Source organism: Pseudorasbora parva, chromosome 15 (genome assembly GCF_024679245.1).
Source record: "Pseudorasbora parva isolate DD20220531a chromosome 15, ASM2467924v1, whole genome shotgun sequence".
NCBI lineage: Eukaryota > Metazoa > Chordata > Actinopteri > Cypriniformes > Gobionidae > Pseudorasbora > Pseudorasbora parva.
In genome coordinates this window covers 37,487,833-37,512,404 of record NC_090186.1, presented here as the reverse complement: position 1 = coordinate 37,512,404, position 24,572 = coordinate 37,487,833, and the positions used below count along the sequence as shown (strand labels likewise).

Genomic DNA, 24,572 nt, shown 5'->3' with positions numbered 1-24,572 from the left:
ATCATGGAGTGGAATAACAGCTGAGAGGTGCCACAAGTTGGTTGACTCCATGCCACACAGATGTCAAGCAGTTTTAAAAAACTGTGGTCATACAACTAAATATTAGTTTAGTGATTCACAGGATTGCTAAATCCCAGAAAAAAAAAATGTTTGTACAAAATAGTTTTGAGTTTGTACAGTCAAAGGTAGACACTGCTATTTTTTTGAACACACCCGTTTCAACTAATTGCCCAATTGCACAGCCTTAAGAGCGTGCATATCATGAATGCTGGGTCTTGTTTGTTTTCTGACAATCTACTGAACCTACTGGTAACTTGTTTGCCACGTAGCAATAAAAAATATACTAAAAACCTTGATTATTCTGGTTAGTCACATTGTACTGCTATTATTTTGAACAAGACTGTATGTGGGATGTGAAGGCTGGCCTGTGTGTTCTGATCAAACAGACAAGCTACTGTAGCTCAAATTGCTGTTAATGCTGGTTTTGATAGAAAGGTGTCAGAATACACAGTGCATTGCAGTTTGTTGTGTATGGGGCTGCATAGCCGCAGACCAGTCAGGGTGCCCATGCTGACCCCTGTTCACTGCAGAAAGCACCAACAGTGGGCACGTGAGCATCAGAACTGGATCACAGAGCAGTGGAAGAAGGTGGCCTGGTCTGATGAATCATGTTTTCTTTGACATCACGTGGATGGCCCGGTCTTTGTGGGTCTCTTAATTGGGGAACACATGGCACCAGGATGCACTATGGGAAGAAGGCAAGCCGGTGGAGGCAGTGCGATGCTTTGGGCAATGTTCTGCTGGGAAACCTTGGGTCCTGCCATCCATCTGGATGTTTCAGACCATGTACCTCTTTCAGCAGGATAATGCTCCTGACACAAAGCAAAAATGGTTCGGGAATTTTTTAAAGAGCCCAACAATGAGTCTGAGGTATTGACTTGGCCTCCAAATTCCCCAGATCTCAATCCAATCGAGCTTCTGTGAGATGTGCTGAACAAGTCTGATTCATGGAAGCACCACCTCGTAACTTACAGAACTTAAAGGATCTGCTGCTAACATCTTGGTGCCAGATACCACAGCACACATTCAGGGGTCTAGTGGAGTCCATGCCTTAAGGGGTCAGGGTTGTTTTGGCAGCGAAAGGGGAACCTACACAATATTATTTTATGCCTGATCGGTGGGGATATATTTAATTATTTATTAGCAATATAATAAAAGTACATTTTAGGAGAAATGTGCTGAACTATCATGAATATAGTGTCACAAAGAAAAAAAGAAGAAAATCAAATACACACACACACACACACACACACACACACACACACACACACACACACACACACACACACACACACACACACACACACACACACACACACACACCCCAAAACGCACCATCCTTGCAGACTTTGCTCCAGGGCTTTTGTGAAGACTTATCTACAGATTGTACTTCTGCATGGGTAGGGATTTTTGTATCCCAACCCATGGACAGTCAGATGGACTTTATATAGGGTTATTAACAGAACAGTTATTGTAAGGGTAGATTCATCACTGAAAACTTTATCGTACTACTCTTTAAACAGCATTATGGAAAAAATGGAACACTATGTGACAGCTTTGTTACCTGTACACAACAATGACCACCTTCACACAGCAGCAGAATGCGGTTGTCAGATCTGTATTTGAGTCCTTAATACGGTTACGTTCACACACAGAACAAGTGACAACCACATTCTATAACCAAACTCACACCTGTACATTTTCAGGACTCACAGCCACATTCTCTAAAAACCCGCGCTAGTTGTCCGTCACGTCATACAGTGCGAGAGAGTAGTGTGTGGCTTCGGTAACTTACAGCGACGGATATATGAGCTGTATGTCATCTGAAGTTTCTAGATCAAGTCACTGTTCTCCATCGGAGCGGCTCCCATCGGTTTTATGTTCTATGCGCACACGACTCAAACTCTGTGTCATGTGCGAGAGGCTGCAAAACACTCAACGCAAGTGAGTTGAAATCCATGCTCAAAACACACCTATTTTCTGAATGTTATAGTTCTTAGATTTTTTTTTTGCTGCTGCCGCCCCATCTACCCAATTTCTGTTATTGTACTTTCACTCTCAATTGCCTACTGTTGTTCTGTCTGCTCTTTTTGTCAATTGCCTTTATTTTTGTTTGTTTATTGTAAAGCGCTATATAAATAAAACTTATTATTATTATTAAGTGCAACGGTTAAAGGGTTAGTTCACCCAAAAATGAAAATTTGATGTTTATCTGCTTACCCCCAGTGCATCCAACATGTAGGTGTGTTTGTTTCTTCAGTAGAACACAAATAAAGAACTGGTGAAATCATAGACATATATTATGTAGATTGTAGATTCCTCATTCGACCGATCCGCACAGGCACTAATGAGGAATCTCTATCTATCTATCCATCCATCTATTATATATATATATATATATATATATATATATATATATATATATATATATATATATATATATATATATATATATATATATATATATATATATATATATATATATATATATGATCGTGCCAGTTTGACCTTGTCAGACGGAAGTAATAACAGATAGGAACACTAGAGACTCGTCGGGCTATGAGGTAAAAAAAATAACAAATACTGTTCAGTTTCTCACAGAAACCAATCGGTTTGTGTCTTAAGACATCAATGTGTCGTCATGAGCAGCAGGGGTTTTGTGCATGTTGTCTAAGCATGTTATTTTGTTTGTTTCGCTCTCATAGAGTTGTAATCCATTCGCATGATTATATGACTGGCACACAGCAACGATTGGAGTTAAAAATCTTCAGTTGTGTTCTACTGAAGAAACAAACACACCTACATGTTGGATGCACTGGAGGTAAGCAGATAAACATCTAATTAAATTATTTGGGTGAACTACATTTTTGAAGGGTCCAGCTTGTGTGTTTACACTGAAGCTTCTGTCGGTTAATGAAGATTTGATGGATAAAATCGTGGCTCAATTGGACTATTGTCATATGTCGTGTTTTATGAATGTCACCATCTTTTATATTAATTTGCCGCTATGGTTACTGGTAACATAATACACAAGTTGCGCATTCATACATAGGCTACTGTAAAATGCTGTGTGAACGGGATATTTCGAGACTCACACCTGTAATTAAATGCGGTTGTCAATCCCAAAAATTTACTGTGAACCTAGCCATACTTTTGCTTCAGGCAGAACTGACAGAATGGCAGTTTCTTCCAGATTCTCCCCTCTGGTTGGCCAAACACTGTGTTTGTTATCCTCCAGTTTTAAAATGTTTACTACAAACATAGAGGTTTTTCAGATGTTATCTCAATATTTATGTTCTTTTCAGCCTTTAGCCACTACCTACAACAAGCTGGATCCTTCACTGGAAACTGAAAAACTTTTACTCTGTGAATTCCCACAACCGGGAACAATGGGACATCATTATGACAAAGTACTTTCTACTAAAGCAAGCTTGTATTTGATAGGTAGCCAAGTTTTATTGAAAGCCCATTTTGCCAGCAGTGAAGTAAGTTGTTTAACTTATACATTTAAAAGCTAAAAGCTATTTAGCAAGCAGTTTCCCCAACCCTGCGACACAGTCAGCTGTGTGTGCTGTGTGTTCGTGCTGTACTCACTTGAGTGTTTCAGCCAGGTAGAAGCTCTGCTGCACGTCATCATGATTGGGAGTGTTGGCGTAGACGTCTCTCACTCCGCTGTAACCCCCTTCAACCCTGCAGTACTTCTCCAGAGCCTAAGATACAGAGATATAAATGCAGCTGTTAGTTTCAATGTAATTTCTAGACCCCTGCTTGAAAAGTTTTCAACTTTTCAAGCGCCAACATAGGTGTCAGACTGCCTATGCAAATACCCCAGCTGAGACACTAGCCAATAGCATTCATGCAACAATGGAAAAATGAACATGATTGGCTGTAGTCACTGACAGTCGCGTCAGCAACATGCTTCAGACATGCCATCCGTCAAGCTCCATTCAAAAGACTTCCATCCCCAAGTCTATTTGACAGGGCTGGGCAATTCAAGCCACTTTTCTGCAGAATTTATCTCCGACCCTGATCAAACTCACCTGCCTGTAGCCCCCTGCTTTATGATATTCTGGTCTCTAGATATACCTGGGGCTGCTCCTTCAGTGTATGGGAGATTCAGCCTGTTTTATTGCTAGTAAGGCATAAATAGTAGGACCAATCACTCAGAAAAGTAATACTGTTGCAGAGTTTACCTCAAGGAGCTTCATGATTTACAATAGAAAAAAACTGTGCGAGACAATTTATGCCCTGAAGTTTAATACTCCGGATTTAGGCGTTTCTTTAAAAACCAAGTATCAAGAACTTACTTCTATTCAGTAAAGATGCATTCAATCAATCAAAAGTGACAGTAAAGACTTTAATATTGTTACAAAATATTCCATTTCAAATAAATGTCATTCTTTCTATTCATCAAAGAATCCATAAAAAAGAATAATTTTCCACAAAAAAATATAAAGCAGCATAACTGCTATTGTTATGCAAAGAGTTATTTTAAATGTTTTGCAGCCTTGCTGAGCATAATGCACTTCTTTCACAAACATTAAAAAACAAAGCCATCCCCAAACTTCTGAACAGTAAGGTGTGTGGTGTTCTGGTAAACCCTACATGACGGGGACAAAATGTCCCCACAAAGATGGCAATATCAAAAGTCATTGTGAGGACATTTTTGGTCCACAACCGCTTATAAATCATACTAAATGATAGCCTGACTTCGTCATCCTCCGTTTCTAGTCAGAATATGAGTCTGATACTGCGTCATTGGGCTGTAATTATGAGGCGCTTCAACCGAACCATGAAAGAAAATACCTCTGTATTCAATCGGATAGACCTACAACCAATCAGAGCAACGGAGTAAGTGACGGGTGACCCATAGCTGTTACCAAAACTCAACTGCATGCACGCTGGAAGAGGTACAAGAAGATGAGTGTAAACCATCTTTTTTTTTTTTTTTTTTTAAACCATCTCCTAAACAATCGGTGTTGTAAAAAGAATTTAAGGATACAAAGAGTAGTTAGCAACACAATCATTATTATTGAGAGAAATAGTAAAGGTGAATGCATTTACGAACAAGTTCTAGAATGAACTTCTATTCTCCAATTTAGGGTTACTCTTTGGTGACGTGGATACCCAAGCCTTCATGGGGCCCTAAACAGAATTTTATTTGAGGGCCCCTCAGTACGATTGACTATTGTCAATTCTTGATAATAATCGCACAAAACTGTATCAACTGTATTAGTTGTACATTAGTTGCTTACATCATGTCTGTCTGTCTCTGTCTGTCTGTCTGTCTGTCTGTCATGTTTTTACCCTTATACGGTTTTTAATTGTAACAGTAGCAAACCCACAAGAGTGCTCAGTTGTTCATTTGCACTTATTTATAATCAAAGTCTTACATATCCCAGTCTGAACTGTACTGTATGATTTAATATATATATATATATCTTATGCAAAATATGCTCACTTTTTTTTTACCCCAGGATTCTTTGATGAATAGAAAGTTCAAAAGAACAGCATTTATCTAAAATAGAAAGCTGTTAAAGAATCATAAATAAGGTGTTTACACAACTATTTTCAACATGATAATCATGAGAATGATTTTTGAAGGATCATGTGACACTTAAGACTAGAGTAATGGTGCTGAAAATTCAGCGCTGATTACAGGAACACATTACAATTTACTTGATGTTCACACACACACACACACACACACATATATATACACACACACATATATATTCAAACATTAAACAGAGCTTTTATTTTGGCGGAAACACGCAATGATGTCTGTCCATCATTGTATAAAGCCCGCCCTGACAATTTGATTGGTCGAACAGCTCTGTTTCAAGCACAGTTGCTCCACAACGGATCAAGTCAAGACCAAACTTCCTGACCTCAAATGTTGTGGGCGGGGCTAAATTCGGCTGGCATCCAGGCTTACTAAAATACATTTGCATTTTTGAAAATGTAAAAATGCAGAAAGTGTTCTGCGATGGTTGGTTTGTGGTTAGGGGAGAATATACAGTCTGTACAGTATAAAAATCATTATGTCTATTAAAAGCCCCCAAAAACCAAACCAAATCGAACATGTGTGTGTGCGTGTGTGTGTTGTAGTGATATTTTAACCTCATTTACCAAATCTAGGACATATTTGAATACAGTTTAAAACTACCGAATTCTATTTATTTTTTGATCAATAAACATCAAAGTTAAACAGAAAAAAAGATAATTGATTTGTTTAAAATGATCTACTTTTCATGCTAGAAACCTCATATAAAAATGTATCTAACAGTAATGGCACTTGTGCCTCTAATGGCACCCTATTGTGCCCTGTTTGGGAAAAGTGCCATAATAAGAATCTAATTATTGACGTTGTGGCAGTGTAAAAAAAATGGTAAGATAATGAAGATTTGACAAAGTCATTTTTGAAGGAAAGAATCAAGCCTTTCATTCAGTGAGTGTCGAGCCAGCACATTTTACCGAGATGGCAGAGGGAGAGCGAGGGAGGAAGAGATGTGATGTATCGCCTAAAGGGACAGACACATCACAATGGCAATCTGAAGTCATTATGATACAATTACAAGGCTGTGAGATACTGGCGGTCTCCATTGTCTCTAATCCTGCTATGCTGAAGTGCAGGGAGTGTCTGAGGGCAGGGATAAAGCCTCACTGTGACTCACAGTCTGGCCTACATCCCAGGCTAACTGTGGCGACATGTTTACCAGTCACATACTAATGACTGTGTAATAAGTAATAAGTGTAATAAGTGATGCAAAAAATCCACACAACAGTTCTCACCTGTACCGCCTCCCAACCCCACTGTCTGTACTTGGGGTCGTGGGTGAACCTCCACATGTACATGTATGTTTCGATGACCTCCGGCCTCAGGATGAAGTACTTCTCATTTTGCCGAGTGGCGATGGCCTCCACGCCGCCGTCGAAACGGAACGCCTCAGGACCCAGCTTCATACCTGAAACATACATGCCGTCAAATTCATTGCTCAAACGTCCATGTTGACAAGGGATTATGGGATTACATTGTTCCTGAGATGAAGAGAAACACTATCTGGATGTGGATTAGGGGCTGTGGCATAATCTGGACCTTTGCTAATCTGCATCAGATAAAAATACCTACGCATTATGCACATGTCGGCGAAGGCTATGACTGTGTGTGTGTGTGTGTGTGTGTGTGTGTGTGTGTGTGTGTGTTTAACTAGTACCAGAGGGATTTATGTGTGTGTTCAGGGTTTACTGGCACTGAGCAGAGTCAGCAAAAGAAAACACTTGACTAGTAAAGTAACAAATCTCTTGCCACTGCACAGATGTGGAAAGATATGTCACATACTCTGTATACAAGGTATGTTAGACAAACCTACATATAAAAGTATAATTAAAATATTAAATTGAAATATATTGCTTTGTTTTCCCATTACAATTTTCCACAACATCTCATTACCATAAAGTTTACACAAGTAAATAAATAAATAATTTTCCTTACTGTGATTGCCATTTTACCTTTGAGTACTTTAGATTTATTCTTGTAATTCTCATTATTCTGCATTACTGTTAAACAGTAATTTGCAGTAAATCATAATTATATTACAATATAAGACAGATTTTGGATTTGTATAACAGGCACAGTTCCATAATTGTATGCGTTTTATTGATGCTTCGAAAGCTTTTGATCGTGTAACTCATGAAAAATTATTTTATAAATTATACAAACCAAGGGGTTCCCAAATGTCTGGTCAGAAATCTGGCTTTTTGGTATGCGCATCAGTCAATGTATGTAAAATGAGGTAACTTTGTGTCTGCTCTATTCAATTTATGTAATGGAGTTAGACAGGGAAGCATTTTGTCTCCCTTTCTTTTTAATGTTTATTTGGATGATTTATCGAAGCTGCTACACAGCTGTGGAACAGGCTGTATGCTTGGTAATATGATTATAAACCACTTGTTGTATGCGGATGATCTGGTGATTTTTAGTCCATATAGTGCTGGTCTTCAAGAGTTTTTGAACATCTGCTCACAATATGGCACAGATGTTGACATTAATTATAATGCAAAAAAATAGTACTATTATGATTGTCAGGAGTAGGGAGGACTTGGTAACTTTGGTATTGTTCTTAAAGGTCCCGTTCTTCGCGATTCCATCTTTCAAACTCTAGTCAGTGTGTAATGTTGCTATTAGAGCATAAATAATACTTGTAAAATTATAAAGCTCAAAGTTCAATGCCAAGCGAGATATTTTATTTAACAGAAGTTCCCTTTCAAAGCCTACAGCGAACAGCCGGTTTGGACTACACCTCTGCACTTCCTTCAGGAATGACGTCACTAGAACGGTTTGTTGACTAACCCTCCGCCCACAAGAACACGCAAAATAGGGGGCGTGGTCTTGTTGCTCTCCCACGTGGAGAAGAGCGCACATTCAGCGCTTGCATCTCCCCGTTATGGTTAGAGGCGGGACTTTTCCGGGCAAAGTGCGCTAAGCTGCTGTCCAATCACAACACAGGAAGCGCTGGCCCAATCAGAACTCGTTACGTGTTTCTGAAGGAGGGACTTCATAGAACAAGGAAATCATCAGGCCGTTTTTAGGACAGAGGAAACAGCGCTGTACAGATAAGTAAATTGTGTGAAAAATACTGTGTTTTTTTACACGCGAAACATGAACTCATGTTATATTGCACACTGTAAACATAATCAAAGCTTCGAAAACACGTGAAGAACGGGACCTTTAAAGTGTGTGATGAGGCTAAATACTTAGGACATTACATAACTGATGACCTGTCTGATGATAGGGACATTTTTAGACAATGTCGTATGACATATACACAAGCTAATATGTTAATCTGCAAATTTCATATGTGCTCAGGATCAGTGAAAACTACACTTTTAGAGCATTTTGTACCCCTATGTATACTGCTCATTTATGACGCCGCTATAGGAAGAGCAGCATGCAGAAACCTACTGTAGCATATAATGATGGAATGAGGCTGCTGCTTAAGGTGCCACGTTGGCGCAGTGCGAGTCAGATGTTTGTCAGTGCTGGTGTGCTCACCTGCTCTGCAGTGCTGCGCAATATCATGCACAGAAGTGTGCAGACGGACTGATTCAGCAAATAGTATAATCTTAGCACTGACAAACCCAACACTAAGTTCAGTCAGATTCTTCTCCAGTATGTGGAACCACTGGCATTTTAGCTTGTGTGTAAATGTGTGCTATTGTGGATTTTTATTGTTGTTATTTTTGTTGTGTTTGTATTGGTATTACTGTATTGGTGTTATGTGTTTTTGGAGTGTGTCCTGATTAAAAGTTTTGATTGATTGATTGATTGATTGATTGATTGATTGATGTAAACACTTTACTCAGACAAAAACAACGATAATCATTTATTCAACGAGAATAAACTTGTTTTTTTTTTTGCAATCAAAGTTGGTAGGCAAGAAAAATACAAAATAAAAATGGTATCACTTGTACTGCACTTTTCTAACTATAACTACACAATGTATGTATTACCAAATATATATTTTTTTAAATTAGCTTCTAGGACAGGACATAGTGAGACAAATATATATATATATATATATATATATATATATATATATATATATATATATATATATATATATATATATATATAGTGTATGTGTCCGTGTGTGTGTGAAAAATATAATATTTTTAAAGGAAAACGACAAAAAATAAAAGTAACTTAATCGATGAATAAATAAATTAATTAATATAATAATAAAAAAATAATTAATAAATAAATAAAGAACAATTTAATAAAGGACCAAATAAATAAATAAATAAACAAAAACAAATTAATGAATAAATAGGATTCGTTTCTTGACCGCACCAAGGTGATGTGGGGGTGTTCACCAACCAATACCATATAAACATGATATCTTGTTTCAACATTATCAAAGCAGTTCTCTCTCACTCACTTGTTCGGGTGTAAGACTCGTGACACGTGCGGGCGATCTCAGCCGCGAGTTCCATCTGGCTACCCGTCTTATCATCGGGGGCGCCATCTGCCCCTAAAGCAATCATACCACCGGCAAAGCAGGTCAGGTGACCCATCTTGTGCTCCAGGAGTCCGCCTTTCCATTCTGCGATATACGTCAACCCTCCACTTGACTTCCGGATCAAATTCTTTTCAATCGCCTACAGAACAAAACATTTAAAATAGAGATCACCTTTTAATGTCAATTTCTTCACTCTCTGGTTATTTACACTGTGTGGGTTCAAATGAACTTTGTCCTTGTTTGCATTTGTTTTGTTTGCCTGATACTAAACGGGACATTCAAGGCTTCGGAGTGATTTCATTCTCTCAAAAGCGTCATCCGAACAGTTCAAGGCCCAGAGTAAGGAAGATCATATCAGAGATCAGGGTCACAGCTGTGTGCCAGCGATGTGTATTTACAGAAGCATCACACACATGGGAAATGAGATTCTTATCTGTCTGGAAACGGGCTTCTGTGCATTTGAATGGAAAACTGGAGACGTTCATCACTATGGCACCAAAGGGACGTAAGGAAACAAGTAAAAGGTCTGACTCTTTCTTTTTCTTACATCATACCCTTAGTCATTTTATTTCATCATAAAAATGGCCTCAGTGTTGTGGAGAAACTGAAAGTAGTAACAGCCAGCTTAATGTTTTTTTTAGTGTGTTAAATAATATATAGTAGAATTTCACATACTGATGGCATTTTTGTAAACAAGTAGCAGCATGGATGCTGCATTGATGTCTAACTGAATAAGAGTAAGATGAGTATTTAATCAAACATATTTTCCTTATTTAAACATGACAGTCATCGGAACAGATCCTCTGTAAAGACCAAAAGAACCAGGCAAGTCGTCTGCACAGACCTATGACCAGCTTCGTCTCGATATGAATTTGATGAATTGGCAAAAGGAACTGATGAAATATTTGAATGCTACAATCCACAATCTGATTCTGACTTGTGATGCAGCCTGAATCATAAATCACTGGCCTCCCACTGGCCTCCCAACTGAGCCTGGCATCTCACGTTGCTCATTTTTCCTGCTTCTAATACATCAACTTTGTGGACAAAATGTTCGCTTGCTGCCTAATATATCCCACCCACTAACAGGAGCGTTATGAAGAGATAATCAGCGTTATTCACTTCACCTCAATGTTATGCCTGATCGGTGTGAGTGTATACATTGTGATATTTTATATAACGGCCTCAGAAGTTGTAAAATAGTTATTCAACATGAAACTAACTGGCAGACTAACAATGTTGAGGTCAAAGGCCATGTAGACTTAGCCTGGTTTTACCAGACTCTCGTACATTTCATTTGTACATAGAGTCTGGCCACTCTCCATTGACAAGGGTTTATTTCCGCGAAGGCGGGCACCCCGTTGAGGTTTAAAACTATTGGATCTGCCCTGAGCTACTCTGAATCTGCCATAACCAATCGCTAACGTTTGGTCGTGACGTATGTAATGCGCCCTTCGCCTGTTTCACTCATGGAAATACTACAAAATAAAAGTGCACATGTGCATGCCACCTCAGTAATAAAACTATAGGATAAAACCTAAAACTCGTTCATTCGGATTGTGATTTATTCACGCCACGGTGGAGAGAACGCAGCGCTCACGTGGTCCGTAACATCATTGTATGCTGTAAATAAAATGTCATATGCTTGGTATGATAATAAATGCTGCTATAAATAACAGACCAATTCAAATGTTTAAGTGCTTTTATTTTATTTTGTTTGAGTGGTGATGAAATATATTGCTCTTCTAAATACTTGCCAGCATTTTAAGGAAATACAAGTCTATAAATGCATCCTAATAACAGCAAAGCAACCGTATGGTGTTCTGCAGTGGTCAAAAATGATTACAAACAGTGAATTTTGAAGTGATATATTGTTGAAAACTCAGAGATGTGGATTCGGACAGCTATTACATCAACACGGCCGGGGATTTTTCCGCGGGTGGTGAGAGACGGATGGCAATAAAATAACTGACCAGTCCATGTAACTTAAATGATGGCAATACCTTCCGACCCCACGAGAAACAGTTACCGTCCGAATAGCTTCAGCCAACTCCTTCATCACTAACGAAGCGATCTGGAAAATCAAACTTTTCCCGAATTTACCCTGTTGGAGGGCCACAACATCATGGCCACCAACAAACCCCAGCAAAGACTGTTATTGCTCCGGCTTTAACTTCTGGATATTCGGCAGCGGTGCGGTGCCACAATGCAATGAATGGTTTAGTTTGTATTACTGAACTACAACTCAAACTAGCGCTCAACATCAACGTCATCGTTCTCAGCCACTCCCTCTGTTCGCTGATTGGACCGGTACAAATTTGTTCGGAGAAAACCTAAGACTGCACAGCAGTCCCAGACGTAGTACTGAAGGAAAATGAAAATTGAGCGGAAGTACGTAGGAGGGCAGAGCCAGGCTAATGTAGACTTACCCAAAAAGGGGCTTAACACAAAAAAAAACAGTCATATGATTACCTTAGATCATTATGAACCAATCACCAGAACAAATTACCTCGAAGAATTTGAGAAGGGTATTACCTCGAGATACTGCAGCATTATATTAACAGCTGGGAGAGTCAGAAATTCAAATTGAAAATTTCCTTGACTATATATATATATATATATATAGTTATTGTAGGATTAAGGGATGTAGAATATGATCATACAGAATGAGGCATTATTATATGCTTTATAAGTACTAATAAATAGCCAATATCCTAGTAAAATGCATGCTAATAAGTAACTAGTTAATAGTGAGAATTTAACCCTACAATAAAATGTTACCAATGTATCTTCTTTCACATGACACGGATTGGTAGACAGGGGTCCTGCACTTTTCCAAATCACCATAACTTTAAAACAGTAGAACAATTATGCATGAAATCAGCTTCCTGAATACCACAGTTGAGCAGAATCAAGTATTCCAATGACACTAGTTTGTAGCTTGGAAAGCTAGTTGTGAAGTAGCTCCCCCAACACTATTTGGTACAAAAATGAATACTTTAGCATTTAGCATTGCTCTAACAACTGAAACTCAATCTACTGATATGTCAACAGTCATTGCTGCACTGGGCAAATAATTGAATACTACAGCTGAGAGGTGGGGATGAAAGGAGATGATTGAGCGGCCTATCCATAGTTAGTGAGATAAATTAGGTGAAATCAAGCTGTATAGAGAGTTAAAGGCCTGATAAAGAGCTTTATGTAGTTGTAATGAATGCCTGGGTAAAATGGTTCAGCCCTCTGAAGGTGACCCGAAATAATGCACTTTTCTTTTCTTGGATGATTGGCCTGGAGTCCAAAGGAGTCCAAGTGTGTGTGTTCTAGTCCCTCCTGGGAGGCACCCAGACAGACGGCCAGAGGGACAACATTATCTTAGGCAGGTTGAGATGTTTCTCTCTAATGAAAGTGTGGATTGAGTTTGTGGTCTGTAACAATCAGTCCCCACCAGCTTTCCAAAGCTGTCAAGGACAGCTCCAGCAGAAACCACACACACACACACCATGAAGAGGAATTCTAACTATATATATATATATATATATATATATATAATACACGCATATATTGATAGTATAGTAATTTATCCTGAATTTAATCATCTTATTCTAGTATTATGTATATAATATTATAGTATTTATTATGAATTTTAATTAACTACAAATATAAAAGCAAAACGTTTCCTAATTTTTTTTATTTTTTTTGTTAAGTTTTAGTTTATTTTTGAAAAAAAAAATCTACATACAGTACAAACATAATGCCTTGCAGATTTAAATAATACATTTTATTTTTAGCATGAACTTACTGAACAGAAACAGAAATATTTGAAAATATTAATAATCAATGTTTGAAATGACACCTAGAGAACAAGCCTGCAGTATCCCTCTCATTTACTGAAGCTTTCGCGCCTCGATCGCCCCCCGGTGACCGGTCCCAGTATAGCCGCCCCTCTGTGATTTCTAATGGACGCGAGGCAAACTAAATAATAAAATTACACTTTAAAAATGTTTCCCCAAAGTTAGTTTATGTCACTGAAGGCAGTTATCATCACGATGATTTCATTTCAGGTGTTCGTTTTAAAAATAAGTTTACTTTGAGTTAGTTATTTGATGCTATAAAAACGGGGGGTGTGACGTCATGATTGACAGCTGAGACTGACGGCTTCTCTGAGTGAAGTTGTCACTGAGGCACTAACAGACTTTTTTCGGAATTTTTGGGAGCAGATTAGAGCTTTAGCTTTAATTTCTACATTTCCATAACTGTTTATTTCACACCAACATTATTAATTGTTCTGCATCTGCGAGAGTGTGGGCGGGCTTTTGATATCGCGACTGTACTTCCTGCTCTACTTCCTGCGCTCTACTGCGCAACTCCGGTCCCGAAATCGCTACTGCGCAGACTCGGTCCCAAGATGTCCGCGCCGTGCAAGGGCGCCTGAAAGCTTCAAATCTGCCAAGCGGAAACGGATGATGTCGAGTCGTCCATATTTTTTTACGGTCTATGCTAGAGAATTAATGGCATACGATCATGATATTTAATACATTACCTTTCATTTATGACCACAGTGGAAGAGCAGTTCATTTCCTAGAATGCACTACCCATTTAAAATAGAGCAAACCTTCAATATATATCCAGCAGATGTATTTATTTGGAATAAGGACGTATGATATCGTGTGTAGAAATTTAAACCAGTTACTGTGGTAATTTTTACTGGACAGTACTAAAATTGTCTAACCTGAACAAATGTGTTCTATATTTCAGAAAACAAACGGTAATATTCAGGTAAATTAGCCTAAATTAATTATGTAATTATGCTTCTATTGACTTACGGTAACTTGTATTATTACATTTATTGAATTTTGTTCAACCCTGGTTGAAAAACCACAACTGTGTTGGTACTGTGTTCCTAATATAAGTAAAAATGCTGACACAAGTCCATTTAGCTTGAAGGCATCCTCCAAGAAACATGGATACCAAAGATCCTCTGGACATTTGATCAAATAGGCAGAAGAATGTAACATTTCTCTGGTCTTTTTCTCTTTGTAAAAAGTGGACTTTACCTGCAGGGCATCGTAGTAGAGCTTCTTTCCCTCCTCGTCACTTTTGTCTGACATGAGCCAGGCCTTCAGCAGGTACTCGTAGAAACTGTCCCCCAAGCCTCCAACTGAGACGTGATCTGCAACACAGCCAAAATACCAGTTTGTGAAAAATCCTTTCCTGCATTCATGTACAGTCACAATAGTCAGCTGTAGAACTTAACAAATTCATAAGACATGAATGTGCACACACACACACACAGACACACACAGGCGTTGACATAGTACAAGAGAGCTAGAGAAGCACTCATCTCAGTACGTTTGTATGATAAAACATGATTGGAATTATGCAAATATCAACATAAAGTGAAACTGGAGTACTTATAGAGTAGTAGTAATTGTAGTAGATGCTTGTGCATTGAAACACTGAAAACATTGAAAGCTGGTAAAAACATACATACACACCATACCATACCATAAATAATGAATAAAAGGTTACAAACTACAAATGAAAATTCATACAGAAAATAAAATTCATATTTTTGTACTGCAATAAAACTAAATCTAAAGGTCTTATGATAATTATATATAATGCAATTAAATTAGGATTTTGGAATAATTATACATTTCCATCTGAGCAGCACATTGTAAATGTCACAAAAAAACACCTTCAAAATAGTCATCAAAGATGCTCAATGATGATCAATGATTCGGATCGCTAGTGTCACGTTATTTCAGCAGTTTGGCATGTGATCCGAATCATTGATCGATTCACTGATTCACAACCTTTTGAATCTTTATTTGAGGTTTGAACACAAACAAGGAAGAGAAGATAATGCTGAATAAAGTCGTAGTTTTTGTTATTTTTGGACCAAAATGTATTTCCGATGCTTCAAGAGATTCTAATGAACTAACTGATGTCACATATGGACTACTCTGATGATGTTTTTATTCCCTTTCTGGACATGGACAGTATAGTGTGCATACACTTGCATACGCTCTCGGACTAAATATAAAACATCTTAAACTGTGTTCTGAAGATGAACGGAGGTCTTACGGGTGTGGAACGACATTAGGGTGAGTCATTAATGACATCAATTTCATTTTCGGGTGACCTAACCCTTTAATGCATTTAAATGAGATACATATGCAGTAACTAAAATATATCTACATTGCTTTGGAAAAAGAAAAGTATGAAAATATGAAGCTGATGTAGGACACGCAGCTGTGATTGTTGGTTATTGCACATTTTAAACCATAAGTCAAGCATCAGCTATTAGCGGGTCATTTTATTCACTGGCCCCTGAGCTGCATAATTTAAATATCCCTGAGGAAGATTAACAAATATCTGCCTAATTCAGAAATTTAGCTGAGTGCAAAATGAGTACCATAGAACCCCCTTTGACATTTGAAAGAAGACTTTAAACTATGGCAAAATGTTTGTTTTTCCTTTCTGTGCATTTTCCCTCAGCAGTGTATTTTTTACGGCTGTCTGCGCTGTGGCTCGATTTCTCTTGACGTATCTATCACACAAACAAGTGCTTAATGAGGTATAAATATTCATGAGCTTGATCATCAATCAGACAATCACACAACAGTGCTGTTCCTCGACCCACAGATCCTCATCTCTCACACACAGTGGACTGGACAGCACTAAACGGACTGCCCCATTCACCGTTCCACCTACACACATACACATTTATTTCCTCCTTGCGCACACAGACCTGACTTATCAAGGATTTAGCCAGATAGAAAAGAATACACTGCAGCTCATTCATTTATCAAATGAATGCTTAAGTGGAATCTTATTGGTTAAAGACCAATGGACTTATAACCCACAATTTGTAGGTTTATTTATAAACTAAAAAGGTACTAAAACTGCCCTCTTTCAAGGCATTTGCTAAACTAGGTTTTTAAACCCAGAAAAAGTGAATGATTTTTGTCCGCGTAAAACTCACCTGCTATGGGGTTTACATATACTCAGTTCCTTAATAAAACTCTTAAGCAAACACACTAAACGGTAGTGTTTTGACAAAACGGTGTTAAATAAAATATTTGCAAGTAAGTGTGCGATTACATGTACACTATTATTTATAAGTTTGGGGTCAGTCATTTTTTTAATTTTTCTGAAAGAACTATGTTAACCAAGGCTGCATTTATTTGATCAAAAAAACCCGTAAAAACAGTAATGTTGTAATAATTTTACAATTACAATTTATTTTAATTAGTGCTGCCAAATTGATTAATCACATTTAAATCAGATCTAACATAAAGTGAACATTTTGTACGTGTTAGAAGCAGAAAAATGTGCAAGTGTAATGATTTGAACGAGATTGACTATCGTCAAACTAAGATGACCAGGTCAGAGCATCCCCAAAACTGCAGCTCTTCTGGGGTGTTCCCGGTCTGCAGTGGTCAGTCTCTATCAAAAGTGCTCCAAGGAAGGAACAGTGGTGAACCGGCGACAGGGTCATGGGCGGCCAAGGCTCATTGATGCACGTGGGGAGCGAAGGCTGGCCTGTGTGGTCTGATCAAGCTAACTATTGTAGCTCAAATTGTTTAAGAAGTTAATCCTGGTTCTGATAACAAGACCAGTCTGGGTGCCCATGCTGACCCCTCTCCACTCTTTCAGCAGGATAATGCGCCAAAAATAGTCCAGCAATGGTTTGAGGAGCACAACAACGAGTTTGAGGTGTTGGCTTGGCCTCCAAATTCCCCAGATCTCATAGGATGTGCTGAACAATCAAGTCCAACCCATGGAGGCCCCACCTCACAACTTACAGGATTTAAAGGATCTGCTGCTAACATATTGGTGCCAGATACCACAGCACACCTTCAGGGGTCTAGAGGAGTCCATGCCTTGATGGGTCAGTGCTGTTTTGGCAGAAAAAGGGGGACCAACACAACATTCAGGAGGAGTGTTGCAGTGAAGGCAAAGCTGATTAGAATTGTAATTTTTGTAACAATATAAATGTATTTACTGTATTTTGGACCAACTTGATGCATCATAGCTGAATAAAACTATTCTATATATATATATATATATATATATATATATATATATTTTTTTGCAGTCTCTATTGAAGTGCTTCATTACTTTTTATGGGAGAGGTTGTTTCATTCTCTTGCAGTGCAAAGAAAGTCTTTCAATTTTTTTTTTTAGCAGGAGGTCATTGATAAACTCATGGCAGACTGAATTTGCCCACGGGCTCGATTTTGAACAGCTCTGCACTACCTGATTTAACTTCTTAGTCACATAAGATGGCTTTGCCCCACTGTAGAAATATTAGTTCGCATACATCACATAGAATCTCCAAACCGTCCTGCGCTGTTGGTAAGAGGTTTCATTGTGAAAAGGAGATGTGAGGTCTTCAGTTGGTAAAAGCTTGACAGCAGGAAACCGGAGTTTTTGCTGTCAGCTCTTGACGTGCTTCCTGAGCAAAATCTGAAGACCAGCTGAGCTTATTACCCAACAGACACCGAGAACGTGTGAAGTATCTCTGTGCAGCACTGAAGCACACAGAGCAGCACTGAAGCAGACCACATGTCTGATACTCTACAATATCCCAACATTTCGTTCTTAGCTGCAACAATTACTTAAAGCAAAATGCGAAGCGACAAAATTACACAATTTCAATGCAAAATTTGAATTCTGCCATTATTTACTCACCCTCATTTCATTCCAAACCTGTAAGAAGTCTTCTGTGGAACTCAAAATAATTTGAAGGATGTCAATGTATTCATTTTTGTATGTGTGTGTGTGTGTGTGTGTGTGTGTGTGTGTGTGTGTGTGTGTGTGTGTGTGTGTGTGTGTGTGTGTGTGTAATTGAAATTTAAGCATTAAAAAAAAAAAAATTCATACAGCTTAAATTATATTTAGTAAATTACATTCTTGAGAGTAAATTAAGTAATTCGAATCAATTATAATAACTAACTAGAATTAGGTTTATTTTAATAAATTATGATTTTGTTTAATGTAACAATTTGTATTAATTTGTATTAACTTGTAACAATTGTATTAATGTTAAAATACAAATATTCATAAAAAAGTTAGATTTACAATAAATGATTAGAAGAAATTCTTATTCTTATAGACCCTTTTACTGTTTGTATTCAATGATGACGTAGCAACGTATGCGTCATTTTGGCAACAAACTGTGGCGACAAATCATTTTTTTGATTTGTCGCTGTGTGATTGATTTTTCACTGTGTGAAAATCATTTTGGCAACAAACTGTGGCGAGAATCAGCAGCATGTCAAGCTATGTGAGCGGATTAAGCAACACAAACCGAGAAAGTTATTTTAAAAAGTTGACTTTATCAAATGGTATTCGGGTACCAGATCCGTGTACTATAGTGGAGTGGATAGAAGACGTTAGCAGATGGCCAGATACACAGTGGTCGGATATATACGTATTTAGTTGAGAAACCGAGCGTGTACACCCGAGACAAGCATATCAATCACTGGATGCTTATCAATACGTTGTCTGTGGGCATGTACAAAATGTCAAATACAATATTCTACATTTATTCTTATTCTTCACACAGACATACATTTATCCTTTTCCTTACATTTTATGTTGTTATTGATTCGTATGTGTCGACCCACTTCTGTTTAAAGTTTAATTTTGTAATGCTATATTACTTTAATAGCAACTATGTTGCTTGCATACGTTTCTCAGATGGTTATTTTGCTATTAAACTATTAATAAAATCATTACAAATGAAATTGATAAGTACTGTGATTATTGATATGATAATCTGGGGGTGGGGGGTACATTATACACACCAGTGGCAGCCAATGTTGGAAGTTTCAAGTGCAGTAAATGTTTTACAAATGTAATTTTTTTATGCGAGCATTTATGTCCTCGTTCCAATCAATGCATTATTCGTCTGCTGCCACAGGTACTGCCGGCGCCGGTTCTTCTAAAACGGCCGTGATCCTGTCGGAATCCTATAAAACTTAAGCCCATTGGTGTGCAATAGCGATTAGTGCAACCGAAAACGCAACAGCCAGACATTTTGATGCTGGGAAACCGTTTTGATAAACTTTCGGAGTTGCTAACACGTTAGAACCACTAGGGAACAACACCACTTCCGTTGCCAAACTGCGCGCGCAACTCTTTGATCACGTGGGCTGTAAAAGGGTCTATTCTTATTATTATGAATAATAATAATAATAATAATAATCATAATAATTTAGCTTCAATTCAGTCTCCTGTGAGATTTTTTGTTAGCATGTCACTTTAGAATACTTACTACGTTTTGGAAATTCACACATTTGAAGCTAAACTGAAGAGACACAAAATCTGCTTTGAAACACTGAGAATTCCTGACAACGTAAAACTAAATTGATGCACAAGGATGAGGAGAAAAAAAAAACATAAAAGAGAGAAAGGGTAAAAGGAGGGTAGATGGTGGAATATATAGGATGGTTGTTTCATAAAGGTCAATCCGGGAGCTACTAGCTGCCCAAACCCAAACATGACAACTGACCCATATGGAAAGGCCTTCAGGACTGTTCTGGGCTATTTGTGTGAAGCAAAAAGACTGACAGCTATTTTTAAGTGCAGCTGTACGTTATCATCCCATCTTCCCTGCGGCCTGCTGCCATCTCAGATCATTTTTGTTTACGATCATCTAAACAAACGACTTTTGTCTAAGCAAAAAAGGAGGACTTGCTCCGATGCACGAAAAAAGAAAACCGCTTCGGATTGCTCCATACTGACAGCTCAAAAGCCTCTCTTTTTTCACTCTGTGCTGATGTTCCTCCATCAGAATTTGTGCAGTTATTCTGACTGCAGCATCTTTGTTCTCCTGCTCTTCATCAAGCGCCTGCGTCATCGCTGACCATGAATTTGAGACAGCTCTCCAGACTAAGCCTCCAATAAATCCCTCAGAGCGAGGACGGCACGAAAGCCGCCTAACACTGCAGAGCAGGCCTCACTGAAGTCATCATTCCCGTTGCCTCGAGACCAGCATAAAACATCTCAAACTATTGATGTACGTGTCATCTAGAGGATGAACGCAAGGAGAAGAGTGTGTATATTTCTGACTGTGTTGCATAATTAACCCTGAAAGCATGATGAAGATGAGATGCAGTGAGAGTCGTGCCATTTCTCGACAGTTTCAGGGCTGCCAGCTGTCTAGCCTCAACCTCAGACGGCATTGAACCGTCTGATCCAGATTACGCCCAAAAATGTCAAAAGCTGGCTGAAAACGGCAGTTCCAAATGCAAACAAAGTTTCCATCATTCTGCTGGCAAGCAAAGTCGTGTTTAAAAGTTCCCAGGCTCCAAACAGGAGAACTTGCCACTGGTTTTGCCAAAGTTTGAGTGGTTCATGGTTTCAAAGTTTTGAAAGATATTCATGAGTTCCATGCGAGAAGCTCAGTAGCAAGAAAATAATGTCCTTCTTTGCCTTTAGGGATTTTGCTCCAGATTTACATGTCACACAATTTTGGTTGGTTACTTTAAGTCCTGTAAGTTGCGAGGTAAGGCATCCATGGATCGGACTTGTTTGTTTAGCACATCCCACAGATGATCGATTGGATTGGAGGCCAATTCAGCACCTCAAACTCATTGTTGTGCTCTTCAAATCTTTCCTAAACTATTTTTGCTTTGTGGCAGGGCGCATTATCCTACTGAAAGAGGCATGAAATAGTGTACATGGTCTCCAGCAATGCTTAGGTTGGTGGTACGTGTCAAAGTAAATGGATGGCAGGACCCAAGGTTTCCCAGCAGAACATTGCCCAAAGCATCACACTCCATATACGCCAGTTTGCCTTCTTCCCATAGTGCATCCTGGTGCCATGTGTTTCCTAGGCAAGCGACGCACACAAAATCATCCATCCACATGATGTAAAAGAAAATGTGAATCACCAGACCAGGCCACCTTCTTCCATTGCTCCGTGGTCCAGTTCTAATGCTCACATGTCCACTGTTTGCACTTCCGTCGGTGGACAGGGGTCAGCATGGGCACCCTGGCTGATCTGCGGCTATGCAGCTACATACGAAACAAACTGCGATGCATTGTGTGTTCTGACCTTTCTATCAGAACCAGCATTAACTTCTAGAGTAATTTGAGTAACAGTAGCTTATCTGTTCGATCGGACCACACGGGCCAGCCTTCGCTCCCCACGTGCATCAGTGAGCCTTGGCCGCCCATGACCCTGTCACCGGTTCACCACTGTTCCTTCCTTGGAGCACTTTTGATAGATACTGACCACTGCAGACCTGGAACACCCCAGAAGAGCTGCAGTTTTGGAGATGTTCTAACCAGGTTGTCCAGCCATCACAATTTGGCCCTTGTCAAACTCGCTAAAATCCTTTCGCTTGCCCATTATAACATCACCTTTGAGGACAAAATGTTCACTTGCTGCCTAATATATCCCACCCACTAACAGGTGCCGTGATGGAGATAATCAGTGTTATTCACTTCACCTGTCAGTGGTCATAATGTTTAATGCTAAAATGTACTTGTGTATATTTGGATGTAGAAACAATATTTTGTCATTATAAATGCGTTGAATATTCAACCTCAGATTTTGCCTATTTGGCAAGTGTTTGGCATGTTAAGTCAATAAAAAGTTGTTTAAAAAAGCAATTAAATGTCTGGTTTGTACAACTTTCACTCAGGAGAAAAAAGCTGCCTTTACACAAACGATTTGACAAGATTGACAAGACAAAAAAGACTTGACATTTATCGTAATATTTGCAGTTTATAATTATCGATTTTGACTGATATGAAACATGTTGTTGTGATACTTTTTTTTGCCACATCGCCCAGCACTAGTCATATGACATAAGAGTAACCTCTATTAGAAGAGATCTAAAATCTCTATGGGTTGATTGTGTTAATGTCTGCCGGTACAGTATATTGCCCACCCCTATCTAACTTATATTAAATACTGACATTAACAATATTGACATGTTCCTTTAGCTATGAGACCCTAAAGAGAAAACATGTCCTGGCGGTCTTATAGACACAATGAACAGCCAGAGTGTGTTTCCGCTTCTAATAGACTTTGCCTCAGGGTTCCCTCCTGCTGAATTCAACAAAAGCATTTAAAATGCACACACACCTTCCAAAGTATAGTCTCTGTCAATCCACAACAAATATCGCCTTGAATCAGCCTTCGAGTGTCACAACTAGAGTATTTTGTGTACAAATCTCAAAGAGAAACACTTGTGAATCCGTTCCACTCAGAGAAAGAATTTTGCTGGACAACTTATGGATAAAGCTGCTCATTTTAATCATGACGTTTCTGGGAAAACTGGCAACTTCTTGAACAAATAGCATCACATTTCAGCCAATACTTCTGAAGTTCTTCAGCATGTGTGTGTGCTTTTGGACTTACGCTGGCCCCACTGTCCACTGTTAGGGTTCAGGTAATTCGGGTACAAGCCTTGAGGTTTATCCAGCCGATTCAGCACCTTTCTGATGTTCATTACCTGCAATGGCAGAGCACAATATCGCTTATATCACCGCATCAAATTATTAAGCCATACCTAAGCTCATCCACTACAGTACGCCACTGAAAACGTAGTAAACAGCCTCTATGATGCGACCGATGTCTTCCTAGAGGGGACAGCCTCATAAATCCATGGACTAGGTCACTTTCACAGTTTGTACAGCCTCATTCAGAGCTTGTAATAGTGTCATTTGTCTACGTCTATATTGCAGGTCAGGTCAGCGGATTCATTCGGCGAGAAATCAGATCTGAGAATTGCAGCGAAACGAGCATCAATAAAACGGTTACGAGCAGAGGTCATCCTGGGTCAGTGTGGTCAGCTCTTCTAACAGTTCATGAATGTTACAAGTTTGCATTTAGTTCAGCATAGTGTTTAAGACACCGCAGAGGTGTAACGCCAGAACTGATGCTCACCTTCTCTGCAAAAACCGGTCTCCCGGAAAGCTCACTGAGGTGCATGAACTCCAAATGCAGCGTCCCGTATTCGGCGAGAATGCTGCTTCCTCCTGACGCCCATGGCCAGTTTCTACCGATCCCACTGCAGGAAGAGGAATGAAGAGAGATCAGGCTTATTTGAGTAGCTGAGCAATAATGAGCTGCGTGTACATACACATTTTGTGCAGTTAAAACCAGCAACCAGTCAAAACTGGCCACTTCCCTTGAACCGAAAGACTGCGAAATTTGCAACTTGAGTAATTTGATGCATGTCTGAGGAAAAACAAACAAACAATCAAACCGAAAACAAAAACCTGTATATCAAAGAAATATGGCAGGACTCGATTTTAACTAGATTTGATTGGTCTGATGATGCCAATATTATTAGTAAGAATTTCAGCTGATTCTGAGGCAAAAATACATTCATTTATTTAAATATACCCCACTGTTTAAAAGTTTAGTGTAAGTTAAGAAGTGAATACTTTATTTCAGCAAGGATGCATTAAATTAAATCAAAAGTGACTGTAAATATACTTAAATGCTAGACATTTTTT

General features: G+C 38.8%; 1 protein-coding gene across 1 annotated transcript in view; it reads right to left on the bottom strand.

The window, feature by feature from the left end:
- The window catches only part of man1a1 (mannosidase, alpha, class 1A, member 1), a 162,197-nt gene that overhangs the window by 7,495 nt on the left and 130,130 nt on the right, over positions 1 to 24,572 (bottom strand). The window contains exons 6-11 of the mRNA XM_067417967.1: positions 23,998 to 24,121; positions 23,470 to 23,563; positions 15,137 to 15,252; positions 10,002 to 10,221; positions 6,856 to 7,028; positions 3,655 to 3,770 (exon numbers count right to left, since the gene is read on the bottom strand). Coding sequence (XP_067274068.1) covers positions 3,655 to 3,770; positions 6,856 to 7,028; positions 10,002 to 10,221; positions 15,137 to 15,252; positions 23,470 to 23,563; positions 23,998 to 24,121 — 843 coding nt within the window. The remainder of the gene's footprint in view (positions 1 to 3,654; positions 3,771 to 6,855; positions 7,029 to 10,001; positions 10,222 to 15,136; positions 15,253 to 23,469; positions 23,564 to 23,997; positions 24,122 to 24,572) is intronic.